Source organism: Artibeus jamaicensis, unplaced genomic scaffold, assembly GCF_021234435.1.
Source record: "Artibeus jamaicensis isolate MK-2021 breed Jamaican fruit bat unplaced genomic scaffold, CSHL_Jam_final scaffold_2172, whole genome shotgun sequence".
NCBI lineage: Eukaryota > Metazoa > Chordata > Mammalia > Chiroptera > Phyllostomidae > Artibeus > Artibeus jamaicensis.
This window is the reverse complement of record NW_026522031.1, coordinates 2,867,952-2,881,816: the sequence shown is the minus strand read 5'-3', so window position 1 is coordinate 2,881,816 and position 13,865 is coordinate 2,867,952. Positions and strand designations below refer to the sequence as shown.

At 44.8% G+C, this 13,865-nt stretch overlaps 1 protein-coding gene across 1 annotated transcript in view; it reads right to left on the bottom strand.

Moving 5' to 3' along the window:
• Window positions 1-13,491, bottom strand: part of MGAM (maltase-glucoamylase) — a 161,387-nt gene extending 147,896 nt beyond the window's left edge. Inside the window, exons 1-4 of the mRNA XM_037138991.2 lie at window positions 13,366-13,491; window positions 5,009-5,187; window positions 3,028-3,154; window positions 721-812 (exon numbers count right to left, since the gene is read on the bottom strand). Of these exons, the coding sequence (XP_036994886.2) occupies window positions 721-812; window positions 3,028-3,154; window positions 5,009-5,017 (228 nt within the window). The 5' untranslated portion in view covers window positions 5,018-5,187; window positions 13,366-13,491. The remainder of the gene's footprint in view (window positions 1-720; window positions 813-3,027; window positions 3,155-5,008; window positions 5,188-13,365) is intronic.
• Between the last annotated feature and the right edge of the window lie 374 nt (window positions 13,492-13,865).

Here is a 13,865-nt window from a genome sequence, read left to right as displayed (position 1 = left end):
CAAGTGGCACTTCACCCCAAAGGCCACATTTTGCTTTTATTCATTCTTGACACGAAAAGGGGCTGATATGGTAGGTACAGTGTATTTTATGATCATAATATCCAGCTGAACTTCATTCAGCTGGTGATCAAGAAACACTGCCCTAAAGTAAATAAATATCCAGATGCCAGCCCTATCTTTAATCTCACATTTATTGCCTTCTTCTTTCAAAGCGTGTCTCTCGAAACTTTGTCCTCGTCTTGAATGTGTTATGCATGCTCATGACTTTTTATTGTTGATCCTAGATAACCTCTTGGAACTGTGAGAAACACAGAGAAAGGGCAAGAAACAGAGGCAGTACCAGAGTCAGAGAGAACCAGTAACCAAGTAGTATTGCCAGACGAAAGACAAAACCACTGTAGTGTGAGTTCCAAGTCCTGCATGGGAGATATTCAATTCTTACACTTAAAAAAAAATTACTCATTGTTTATCTGAAATTCGAATTTCATCAGGCAGCCTGTACGTTCATTTGCTGAATCTGTCAACCCAAAAGAATCTTCCAGCTCTTCCTCTCCCAAAGCTGTACTACCATAAGCATGGATACAGGATGAATTTGCCTGAGCCACCAAGAGCTGCAGTGTGAAAAACTCTCTGGGAATTATCAACAGAAAAAAAACCCCACAAGAAACGACTGTCTACCAGTATAAATTCTTAAAGGAAAACAAGACCCATAACACAAACCTTTGTGGGCAACTGGTCAGGGATGCAGTTTATCCGTTCCAGTTCATTTACTGCTGGGCACTGGGCAGGGTCAGGAGTACTCGCCCCAGCACCTGGGATGACCCCAAAAGCAAACACGAATGACCGTTACACAGACAATATCACATCCAAGAGCCCTGTAGTTCTCAATACCTCCAATTAAATTAACTCTACCACCGACTGGCCTGCACTCTGATGTCCTTGAAATGCATTCACTTTCTAAAGCCTCACTTTGTTCTCACTGACTGCATTTACCTCCACACGTACCTGCACCGTCTCCTTCTGCCACCAAGGCCCTCCCCTAGGAGACAGTGCTATACGAACAGGGAGCCTGCTCTGGCTGCTGTGGCTCAGTGGATTGAGCACCAGCCTGTGAACCAAAGGGTCGCTGGTTCAATTCCCAGTCAGAGCACATGCCTGGGTTGTGGGACAGGTCCCCAGTGGGGGCATGTGAGAGGCAACCACACATTGATGTTTCTCTCCCTCTCTTTTTCCCTTGCTTTCTCTGAAAATAAAATAAATAAAATTTAAAAAATACAAACCAAGACCTGATTCTGCCATTCCATTGGAAGCTCACCAAGGCAGAAACTGAGTCTACGTTTTCCAGTTCAGGGATCAGTAGACAACAGCCTTGGGCCAAAGCAGGTCACTGCCTGATTGTTCAATGTGAAGCTTTGCTGGAGCACAGCTGCATCGGTTTTTACACACTGTCTGTATCTGCTTCTGCGCTACACTGGCAGAGTTAAGTAGTTACGCAGAGACCCTGTGGCCCACAAAGCCTGGAGTATTCAGCATCAGGCCCTTTACAGAAAAGTCTGCAGACTCTGCCAGGGTCCTTCACTGCCATCCCAGCACCTGTGTCACCTAGGTTTGCATGCAGAACACATGCAGCCCATGCTGTGATCTGCAACAGCACCACTGTCACCATGGCAACCTCAGTTGTGCCGGCTGGGTCAGCAGGCTCCCTCCTGAATGCCGCCACTCAGAGCAAGGAGCTCGTCTGAGTGACGGCAATCTTTCATCGACCTCACATCTCCTTTGACATAAAATGTAAAGGGGGCCCCCAGTCTAGAAATGGCAGCTAAAATTTGCCCAAGGGCTGTGATGCACATTTTTAAATTAGTCAAAGTGAAAAAGGCACATTTAATGCATTCTAATATAAGGAAGTGAGATTTCTTGGAGACACTGCAGTAAACAAATAATGACATTAATTTGGAACAACAAGGCTTTTCATTCATTTTCGTTTCATTGGGATTTTCCAATTCAAAAGTGTTGGACTAAAAGAACTCCACATTTGTACCAGCTTCTGCACAAGGGCCTGAGTTCCACTCAGAGAGTTTTAGGGAGTGAACAAACTTGAGGTTATTTAATCTAACTTCCTGTGGGGGTGGAAACTGCCAAGACTAGGAATTTGGGGAGGGTTTACTCCAGCCACAGACTGACCCCCCCTCCCCGCCCCCCACTGGAGGGTGGGAAATCCTGGCTGACTCAGCACAATCCAGCTTCTCTTTTATAATCAAATGGTTCAACAAACTTTTTAACTTCTAATTTTTTAATTATAGTTCACACTCAATATTATTCTGTTTTGGTTTCAGGTGTACAGCAAAGTGGTTAGAAAAACATGGACTTTACAATAAACTTTTAATGAAGTAACTCTGGTCATTGTTATTTTCTTTCTTTTCTCTCTCTTTCTTTCTTTCAAGAGACAGAGAGAGGAAGGGAAGGAGAGAGGGAGAGAAACATCAGTGTGTGGTTACCGCTCGCATACCCACTATGGGGGACTTGGCCTGCCACCCAGGCACATGCCCTGACTGGGAATCAAACCTGCAATCTTTTGGTTCACAGACCTGCACTCAATCCATTGAGTTACACCAGCCAGGGATCATTGTTATTTTTTTAAGGAACCAAACTTTGGCCTAAAATATTTTAATGAATTATATGCTTATTAGACCACCTTCCATATAAGGGTATTGTTCATCACTGTCGTTAACAAAAGTAGAGTAAGTCAATAAAATGTGGCAAATATGTCTCATGTCCATCGTGGAATCTGCACTGTGCGAAGTGGGAAGTGAAAGTGTCAGAACCAACAGTGATGCCTCAGTGATCAACAGCTCATCACTGAGCTGCCACCGTTCAGTGAAATGCTCTCCAACACCTACAAACCACACACACGCACGTGCACCGGCGCGCTCACAGCAAAGAACACGGAGCACCCCTCCCCCACCACCTGTGAGGACTGGGCTCTGATAGGAGCAGCCTGTGGAGGGCGTGCCCTGGAGTCCTGGGTACCTTTGGGCCCCAAGCACTCTCTGGCAGAAAGCACGAAGACAGGGATGATGACGACGAACATGATGAGCAGGAGGGCGCTGAGCGTGAGCTCCAACGTGGTGAAGTTCTGCCGCTTCTCTCCTGCCATCTGTGGGAGCAGAAAACGGTGCTTGATTTGAAAACCGTTTTAAATTTCCTGTACTTATTTAACCTACAGCTAGTAAGGTTATTAACGGAAAAGCTCAAATGTATATCTAAGTAGCTGAATAACAAATCCCATGTACCCATCATCTAGAATAAAAAATTACTAACAGCCAATTCTGTCTTTAGTCCTACTTCTCTCCCTAACCTCGTATTATTTTAATGATCTCACATTTTGTATGTTTTCATTTGAAAATGTCGAAGTATATTTATAAAATAAGAAATGTCACAGAAGACAAGTAAACTATCATCCCATTTAAGTTATTTTTAAAATAATCCCTTAATCATCAAATATCTAGTCAATGTCGAAATTTTCACCATTGTCTGATAAATTTTTTACAGTTTGTTCTACTCTCATAAGTATTCAAGTGAATTCATATATTATGATTAATTTTTAATCAGTAGGGTTTGGTCTGTAGATTTTTCCACTATTTGGGTTTCATCAATTGTATCCCAATGCATGCTAATATGTTTCTCTATAAATTAATTATTAGATCTAAAGTTTTGACCAAAACCAAGAATGGCACATAGGTGGTATAGGGATTTCCAGCAGGAGGAGTATTATCTAGCAGATTCTCTCTTCTTTATGGTAACAGCCATTGGTGAGCACTGTCAACATCCATTCTTTGATTAGGAGTTACGAAATAGTGGTGCAGTAATTCTATCATGTTTTACTTACTGGAAGAACTATTCCTATAGAAAGACACTTCCCCTCACCTATTATTTGGATCATAAAAGTACAGTTCATATAGGGAAGGTAGGATAAATGTTTGGCTCTTTATTGACCGCTTCTCAAAATTAGGAGCTTTCTCCTGAGCACCCCCCAAAGGAGACCGGTGAGATGATTTGTCTGAGATCTTTACGAACTCACAGGCTTAAATGCATTGTATCCATATCAGTTCTCTGATGTTACTATTATTAAAGCTCGTGTCTCATCTCTATCCGGTATGAGTGTCTTTAAGGCAGATCCTAGTAGCCTTTGGTAGTTTCCTTGCCTTCTGCTACAACCCGGTAACCTCAGCTCATGTACTACATTTCCCACCCTGACTCCCAAACCAAACATCTCCAAGGAGTTGCTGCTCTTTTTAGTGGGATGAGGGTTTAGCAACCATAATTTGGAGGAAACCTAGATAGACTTCTAGAACGGAAGGTACCTACAGGTCATCTTGACCTGTGGCTTACCTTTGGAGTCCTTAAGGATTTTCAACTTCAAAAACATAAAAAAATGCACATTTACCTATGTTAGACTTGTTATGAATTTTAGTTCAGGGTTTGGATACTTTGTCAAGAAGTTTACATCAGATGTCCCACACCTACTCCCTGCCCCGGCCCACTTAATTGGTATCTCTGGGGTTAGGCCTGCATATCTGATTATTTTTTAATCTCTATACGTAACTCTGATATGAAACCATGTTTCAGAAACAGTGAACCTGTTATAGGTTGACAAATTATAATAAACATGTTTATTAGGCAAAAATATTAAAACATCGTATCCACAAAGTTGAAAAATAGAAGTGAAACTAATGGATTCATCAAATCCCTTCATTCACAGATAAGTAAAGTGAGATATGCAGGGTGAACTGCCTTCCTTGCTCAGAGTCTCATAGTCTGTGGCCAGAGCCCAGATTGTCCAGATGAATATAGTTTTCTTTGGCTACAATGTCTGTCTGTTTGGCATAGGTACCCATTCAATAGGTGGGTACTTATGAATGGAACACTCTGGGGCCTATTACAACCTCAGGCTTCAACAACTTTCCTCAAGCTATTCCTTTTTGTCCTCACAGGTTGTGTCTGTCCTTACCTCCTCCATCAGATTGGATTCAAGGTATTGCCTTCCCGACTATGAAGGACTTGATACAAGTAGTCAGTTGACTACTATAAGCTGCCTTGGAGTTGAATATCCTCCTTCTGGATACATCGGACTTGAAGGACCTCCAACCACAGAGCTGTCCACGGGGATAGTGTTCTCCCTCACGGAACCTGACGCAGCATGTGTGATTCCCCAGTTCAGTGCTTCTGCCAAACTGACCCCAGTACTCCCACAATGCCTCGGGAACCCCAGAAGCTTGTGAAGCCCAGCACACTGAAATCAAATGCATAAAGCTCATCTGCTTGAGACGCTCACTTTAGACCAAATCTAAGTCAAAAATTGTGTCTTCAATAAAGATCCACGAAGCTCAAAACCTAAAAACAGTACCTTTGTATTCAAAGATCCACCCTACACTGGACTTTGAAGTCTCTTCTCACTAGTGAGGAAGGATTCAGCAAAGTCACACACACTCATTCAATCTCTCTGTGATGTGAGAAGTTATAGAGAAGCCTGTGCCCAGAGATGGGCTGAACGGCTCAGACAGATGGACACTGATATCACCTGCCCTGATATGGAGCCTAGAAACATAGCAAATGTTCAAATCATGACACAAAGTACCCCATTCCTGAGTATTTCTGAGTGTTGTGACCGACACAGACTCAGGATTTAAAGGGAGGAAGAACTGGCAGCTGTCACAGCAGGGCCCACTGGAGGGTCAGCACCTTCAAGGCCTCTGTGCTGGCTCCCCCAGTCTCTAACCAGAACGGCACAGGCCACATTTAAGGCTTTGTTCCTGAAATGGAGTTAGCCACCATGCCCACCTCGGATGAGATGCGTGCCTCACATGCAGTCCGCTCCAGAAATCCCCCTTAGTGCCTTCATCGTGGGGCTTCATCTTCTGTTAGAGACAACTCTGACTCTCGGCTTAGTGGAGGCACCAACCTGCCTCAGTAGCAAGGGATATAAAGCCTCATCACTCATGTCTGTCCCTCCCATGGCTTTCCCAGATGTCACTGCCATTACCCCTTCCTTCCTCTGACCCTCCTACTACTGTCATTCTTTAAAGAGTTTGCTCTTCGCAGGTCAGCACTGTATATCAACTAACATTAACCAAAACACATTCCCTGGTCACTCGTGCCAATTCCAGCAGCATCTTAGAAAGGGAAACCTCGCCATCTGGTGCCACTGGTTTAGCTAAGACCCGAGAAGCCGGGGATGGCCCCCGTTAACTAGGAGAGCAATACTATGCACTGGCTGCATTCTATCTTCACAACAACACTGAGATATAAGAATGGTCAGGCTCATCTTTCCATCGTGCAGATGCAAGGACGGGGGCGCTTTAATGACACTGCCCAAAGCTGACCACCAGCCAGTGGGACAATCAATAGCCCTGACTTCCACCTCAGGAATTCTCCTGATGACCTCAGGTTAGGTAGGGGCCCATCTGTCTTTCACGTTTTGTGTGGGAATACAGATCTGTGGACACTAATATATCGCTTCTCCCAGAGCATAAGAAACTATGTGGAGCAAGAGTATAATGCAGAAACATGCCACTCAGCAGGGAATGCAGCCAACAGCAAGTCGCAATCAACACAGAAATCGGAATGGAGGGAGGGACTTCTAGTGCCGTGTAAGAAGAATTAAACAAATCCATTGTAAAAGTGGGTGGGGTGTTGGGATAATTTCTAAAATGAGTTTCATTGATGTAGCCAACCTCTTGGATCCCCTTAATTCGTCTGTAGAATCAGATTTAAGTAAAAGTGTAAAGGAAAAAGGGGGAGAGAACAGACAAGTAGAACAACCATCTACATGAATGGGGCGGTTAGTCTTGAGACCTGAAGAGCTTGCACTGGCTTCATTGTTTGTGATACCAGAGGGTGCCACCTACAGTGTCTTAATAAAAAGAAGCTAAGACTTTTGCGGGAGATGGCCTCTATGTCTTGGGTATTTTCCAGATATTACTAGTCACGTTTAAACCCTGTAATTCAGCCATTCTTCACCTTTATTTTGCAAGAGGAAACAGAAGTAGTTGTGGCAATCCTGAGAGGCTAGCAGAGCTGAGATCCACTCCCCGCCTCTGCTCCAAAGGCGGCTTCCTTTCCCACCTGCATCAAAGCCCATCCCCTCCCCCACCCCACCGACTTCACTGATCAGAATCCTGTTCCATTCAAACTGTATCTCCTCAGGGACTTAACCTAATCTGCCTTCCCCCTTCTCTTTCTCACAAGAACTCTATCTGCATCTACACTGTATAAAGTATAATGTTGAGGAGCATCCATCTTTCTTCCTACTGATCTTTAAGCCACTAAAGAGCAGTGAGCAAGACAGAGCACCCCACCTCCTAGAGTGGCCCCTCTTGGCCTGAGAGCCTGCCCTCCTGATTCCTTTGCTCTGTGGGCAGCTGGGCAGTGAAGCCAAGACAGAAAGTCTGGTGCCTTCTTCTGCTGCCAGTTGCCTCCTCTGGAAATCCAAATCCCTCTCGGCCAGCCTGGTGTGTTCATGGTGTGAGGAGTATTGTTGGAGAGAACCCCACATTGCCTTGCCTGTACTCTGAATGAGCGTTTGCTGGTTTGGGAGCAAAACTGAGTGGAAACACCCCCACCAAATCTGTAGTGCCCTAGAGGCACTGCTGGGTCGCATTCCTCTTTCTCAAAAGGTAAGGGGAGGAGGAGGTGGGAGGTGGGCCAGGAGCCTCACCAGTATCCGTGGAAGTACAAGCAAAAAGAAGAAAGAACATTTGGATTTTAAAAACAGTGTATGTTACAGGGCTGTTGTTCATTTTACAGGAGGATCAAGTCTATACAAGGATCATTGGTATTTCAATGCACCCTCTACTCCCAGCTTGAGAACAAGTTTTCCTAAGGCTTTTTTCTCCAATGGCATGTCTGCTTCCCTAGGTTGACAATGGCCCTCCTCTTTCTCAAATTGTGAGTTCCCAGACTATATGCCTGCTTATTCCTCTTTATTTTCCTCCTAAGTACTTAGTAGTCATATCTGCATAATCAATACTTATTGACTGATAATATTTTATTCCCCGATTAAACATTTGCAAAATACCTGTATACTTCCTACTGATGGTGCACCATGCAACTATTTCAGAGGATGACACGATGGCACCTGCCTTCAATGAATTTGAAGTCCGGAACTGTTATTTCCTTCTACACAATGAAAGCAATGTTTGGTAGGAAGAGCACTCTGCCTGGAGAATTGGAAGATCCAAATTTTATTTCACAGTCTGAAAGTAACTAGCTGGACAACCTTGAGAAATTCACTTAAGGTTTCTGGTTCTCAGTTTCCTCACTTACAAATTAAAGAGCTCGTCCTGGCTGGTGTTACTCATGGATTGAGTGTCCACCTGTGAACCGAAGGGTCACCTGTTCGATTTCCAGTCATAGCACATGCCTGGGTTGTGGGCCAGGTCCCCAGTAGGGGGCTCATGACAAGCAATCACACACTGATGTTTCCCTCCCTCTCTCTCTCTCTCTTCCCTTCTGTCTAAAAATAAATAAATAAAATCTTTAAAAACAAATTAGAGGTTGGACTAGGAGATGTATAGAATTCATACCAGCATTTCATACACAATTTTTTGAATGAATCACACAAGCTGCTTCTTTACTCATCCATTCCACAAAAGATTCCTGTGCTAAATATTTTGTTACCATTTTCCTTCATCATATCCCCACATTCTCCTTCTCAGAACAGCGAACATGCTAAACACAGCATGAGAAGACTTGAGTTTGATCCCCAGCCCTCCCACTGCTCGCTGCAATGCCTAAATAATGTCCTTAATGCTCTAGAGTTAGTTTTCTCATCCATGAACATGGAATTAATAACACCTACTGTTATATTACCGATCACCACCTTATTGTGAGGATCAAATGGAACTACTTTAAATAAGAAGCACCACATACCATTATGTTATTATTTGCCATGGAGAAGACAGGGAGTGCTGGGTAAGAAACAGGTCAAAACCCTCTTTCCATGGGTGTGGCGCTGGCCCGCACCCAGCGCCCTATGAAGGGCACATGTGTGTTCCTGGCTGCTGGCTGCAGGAGCCTGTTCTGACAGAGGCTCCTTATCAGCTAAAAGCTTTATGGCTTCACAGGCCAGGTGACTCACACATCATCTGGGCTGCAGGTGCAGAGAGCTTGGAAGAAACTGGAGGAGCCTCGAGCAGTCCTGCCCATTCAGGGTCCACTTTCCCCCCACAATGCATCCACTGACCCTCTCCCAGGAGGCCTGCAAATCACATGATCCTCACTCAGAAAGCCCATCTTCTTCCTTCATACCTCGGGCCTCAATTCAAAACTCCCCAGCTTGGGAATCACAGTTCAGCCTTAGTTTGCAGCCTCCTCACCCAACCTCCACTTTCTTCTCTGCCTTCCTCAGTCGTTTGCCCAAAAATTAAATGGCAAGAGGTTTTGTTTCCCATGCACTGGATGAGAAATTGCTGTTTGTCAATGTAATGCTGTCTTGCTGTAAAGGAAATGTGGCCATACCTTCCTCAACAACAAGGATTGCCTCTCTCTTTCTAAAATAAATTCCCCAGTGCTAGTCTTTCTTACCACCCCTGCCCTCAATGCCTCACATCCTCACAAGACATCCCGAAATGTCGATCTCCCATGCAAAATCCCATAAGGACTAATAACCTTAAGTGCCTGGTGTGATTAAATGAAGCAATAAGAGCAGTCTGATGCTGCCCAAGATCACGTCCTTGTTTCTTTTCCTAATGATACTCAAGCAGGTGTGTAGAAAGGCCCAGCAGCCAGGAAGGAACTGAGGCCCTGCAGCCCTGTGAGGGAGGCATCTCAGTAGCAGATCCGCCAGCCCCAGTCAAGCCTTCACATTACTGTTGCCAGGCAATACCTCAGCTGCAACCTCCTGAGAGACCTTGACTGAGAACTACCTACCTAAGCTGCTTCGGCATTCGTCAGCCATAGCAACAGGGAGATAATATAAGTGATTATTGTTTCAAGCTGTTAAATTTGGGGGTAATTTGTTTCTCCACAGTGGATAATTTACATGCAGGGGTAAATATGACTTTTGAATGATATATCAATTGCATTTAAAAAGTATCTGTTTGCTTATCAAAAGTTCTCATGCATCATATAATCAAAAATGGTTACCTGCTCCATGGTACAATAATAATTATTTTCTAGCTGTAAAGGAGAAATATTTCCTTAGCAGTAAGAGGGGGGAGAAAAGCCCTTCTCAGCATCTTCAGATTGACCTTCCTTCCCAATTTACAGGAATGCAATTTAGGAAAGATCAAAATCAAGAAAAATGGCAAAATGCAAATCAACTAGGAAGTAATTTAAATAGCTAGCCTTAATTGTTTTTAGAAGAAACATTTTTTTAAATTTATTTAATTATCGTTCAAGTACAGTTTTCTGTTTTTTACTCCCACTTGGAAGTCTGTCGTTAATCTTTGAATATTCTGTTTCAGATGACAAAGGCAAATTGTGTGACTTTAATGACAAAGATAATATTAGCTAATGACAATTGAGTGAATGTGCTGGGAGACTTCAGAATTTGTCACAGGCAACCCTCCTAACAACCCCAAAATAATGACTGTCACCATCCCTGTCAAACAAGGAGATTAAGCTTCTGCAAAGTCAAATCCCTGTCTGATGTCACACAGCTGATAAGGAACACAGCCACAGCTGGAACACCTGCCCTTTGACCCCACAGCCAGAGCTCTTCACCATCATTCTATGCTCTAGGCTATAATGCCCTGCACTGCATACCAGCCAAGGCGTTTTGTGCAATGTGATTTTATCAGAGAATGCCTGGGTCTTTAACCAAGGACTTAGAGGGTGTGTGGCACGACGCAGAGCCCTTACACGTGCGATTTCGTGTCATCCTCTCAACCACCTACAAGCCAGGATTGCTGTTATCCATGCTTTGTAAGTAAATTAGCTGAGCCTGATGGAGGCCAGATTGGCCAGGTCCACACCTCAGAGCCAGGCTTCAGACCAGGCAATCTGAACCCACAATGCAATGCAAATGCAGAAATTCGATATACTCAAAACTGATTACAGTTGCAATTAAGAGGAGGTAGGGCAGGAAGGTGCCTGTGTTTTTCTGAAGACCACCATGGTGTCAGCAGGCTTATGGAAAGAAAAGGAAATGAAAGTCCTGCCACATTTCACCTGGGGGACCCAGAGTGCCTTTGTAAGCATCTATAGAGGTCAGAGCACTTTACTGCACAGCAGCCTTGTGTTGAACTCTCTGCAAGTCGCTGACTCACTACAACTCTCATTGAATTATCAATGCTTTGTCTTCAGAGGAATGGGGGACCTCATGAAGTTTATGTACTCATTCATTGATTATTTATTAAGCTCCTACAAAGTGCCAAGCATTCTTCCAGGAACCAGTTATAAAAAATAGATAAAAATCCTTGCATTCTTGTGGGTACACAAGAGACAATAAGCCAAATAAACGTACAATAAATTAGACTGTAATAAAATGCTACGGAGAAAAATAAAGTGGGCATGGGGCGAGATGAGGAATGTGTGGACGAGGACTGCTATTTTTATTAGGTTGTCAGGGAAAATATCACTGAAAAGCTGCAAATGATGGTCGTATATACTTTGCACAGACTTCAACAGTCACTTTTTCCTCTTGGTTTAAAAAAGAAAACCACCAAGGCTGGTACTGTTATACTTATTTAGGCAAAGTAGGCCAGGTGGGGGCTCAACTTCTGGAAATAGCCACCTAACTTCATTGGGAGGAACTGGATAATTCTTTTATGAATTATATTGGTGTCTGGTTCCCGTGTGGTGAGCTAAGCCCTTCCTTTAAAAATCCTTTGATAACGCAAGGCAAGAGATCTAGTGGAACAGAGAGGGTTAGTTTTACAGAGACTGAGAATGACTTGCAAAGAGGACCCCAGCAAGCCATGGCCAGTCCTCAAAAGTCCTGGGCAAAAGCGACTGGGTCGGTCCATTGTCACCAGCCACTTAGAGAACAGGAAGGGGAAAGTCTGGGCACATCCAAAGTGCAGAGACCGGAAAGCCAGCTCCAATGACCCTCCTTAGCTGGTGACCTTGGAGAAACTGCTTGAGCCCTCTGAGCCTCAGCGTCTCCATCTGCACCACAAAGGACATCACCTCTAGCAGACAGCTGTGACCTACTGTGACCTGGGCACCAGGGCTTATCCTCCTCATCGCATTCAGTGGTTCCCTGCAGAACCACTTTTAAATGAAAATTTTATTCTTCTAAATCCATTAGTATCCCATGCTTGTGGAGCAGTTTGTAAAGTTCCTTCATCAACCCATCGAAGCTCATTTGTGAGAGAATGCCAGTGAAAAATCACAGGCATCCAGTGTAAGTGTGAGCAAAATAACGACGAGCTATCTTAACTGTGGAGAATGGGATGGAAGGTCCTTCTATTTCATTAGATCCCTGACCCAGCACAGCAACCCAAAGACCTCCCTCTCTCCTTCCCCAGCACCGTACACTCCCTGACACAGGACACCAGGAGGTCGCTTTAGCTCAGACCCTATGTCAGGAACCATCGGCAGCCTATTCCAGCGAGACCCATCACTTGACCTTGGCCTCCCTCCCTTTCCCCAAGGGTAACTCTTCCTTCCCTTCCCCACCTCAGTGGCCAACTAGAAATGCCCACACGTGTGTCTAGCTAGACTCTGACAACTAATTGTAGGTATTTATCAGAGGAGGACCAGCAATAACCCATGACCTTCCACTCCTTCTCTCGGTGCTGCCGTTTCACCTTCACACCTGCCTGCCAGTCCGCATGCTGCCTCTTCCCCTTCATACCCTCCAACCACCCAAAACCTCTCACAGCCCCCGCTGCACACGGTGCACCCCAAACATTCCACATGCACACTTGTAGGCTTCCCTGTAGCAATCCTTCGATTGGGATTGATCGATAAAAGCCCAAAACTCACAGAGGTTGTCACAGTTTTCTCAATTTCTGAGGATGACACATTCTCTAATTACCACTCCTTCATCACAGTTCTACATCCTTTGGGAAGGAAAGTCCCCACATTCTCTAACCTAACTCCTAGGCCTCATCTGTCCAATCAGAAAGAATCTCCACCAGCTACCTCTCCCCAAGGATTGAATAGTTTATCACTCCACACACAAACACAGGTTTAGCTACAACAGGGCTTGCAGATCCAGCCTTGTGCCAGATGAACACACGCTCCACAAGAAAAGAGATAAGTGAGCTGAATCTAGTTTTACGTGTCTGTGCAACTCGTGCCTCATGTGGGTGCTTATTTTTGTCTGTGTTTAACAAATTAGCAAGGAGATCGACACAAGTCCACGCACACTTGCACACACACATCTGAAGCCACAGTGAGCAGAGCCTGCAAACATACCTCGTCGCTGCCCACCGCCACTCCCGCCCTGTCTGAAGGACCACCTGGCAATAAAGGCAGAGGCACAGAGTCCAGAGAAAGCCACCTCAGTCCCGTAACTGGTCACTGCGTTCTTCGCTTAATGGATTTCAAATGCAAATGACCACCCAGCTTGCATCCCTGGGCTCAGATTCACTAGTTAATTAGTAATCACAGCTTTCCAGAGGAGAACAGCCCTAAGGGCATGGAGTGAACTGCAGCTGCCCTGACCCCCTCCAGCCTCCCTGGGCACTGAATGTTTATTCAGCAGGGAGGACACTCCAGGTGCCTGGTAAGAGAACACAGCCCACTCAATTTGTAGACAGATGATCAAGAGCAAAAACCAATGGACTCAGTGTCCCAGAAAAGTCCCCTCTCTCTCAGGGAGCCCTAACCTCCCAGGAGCCCACTGAGACTTAGTCATCCAATCAGCTGATTTTTGTTTGAAGGAAATCGTCTCCAAAGTGTTTCAAAGTAGCTGT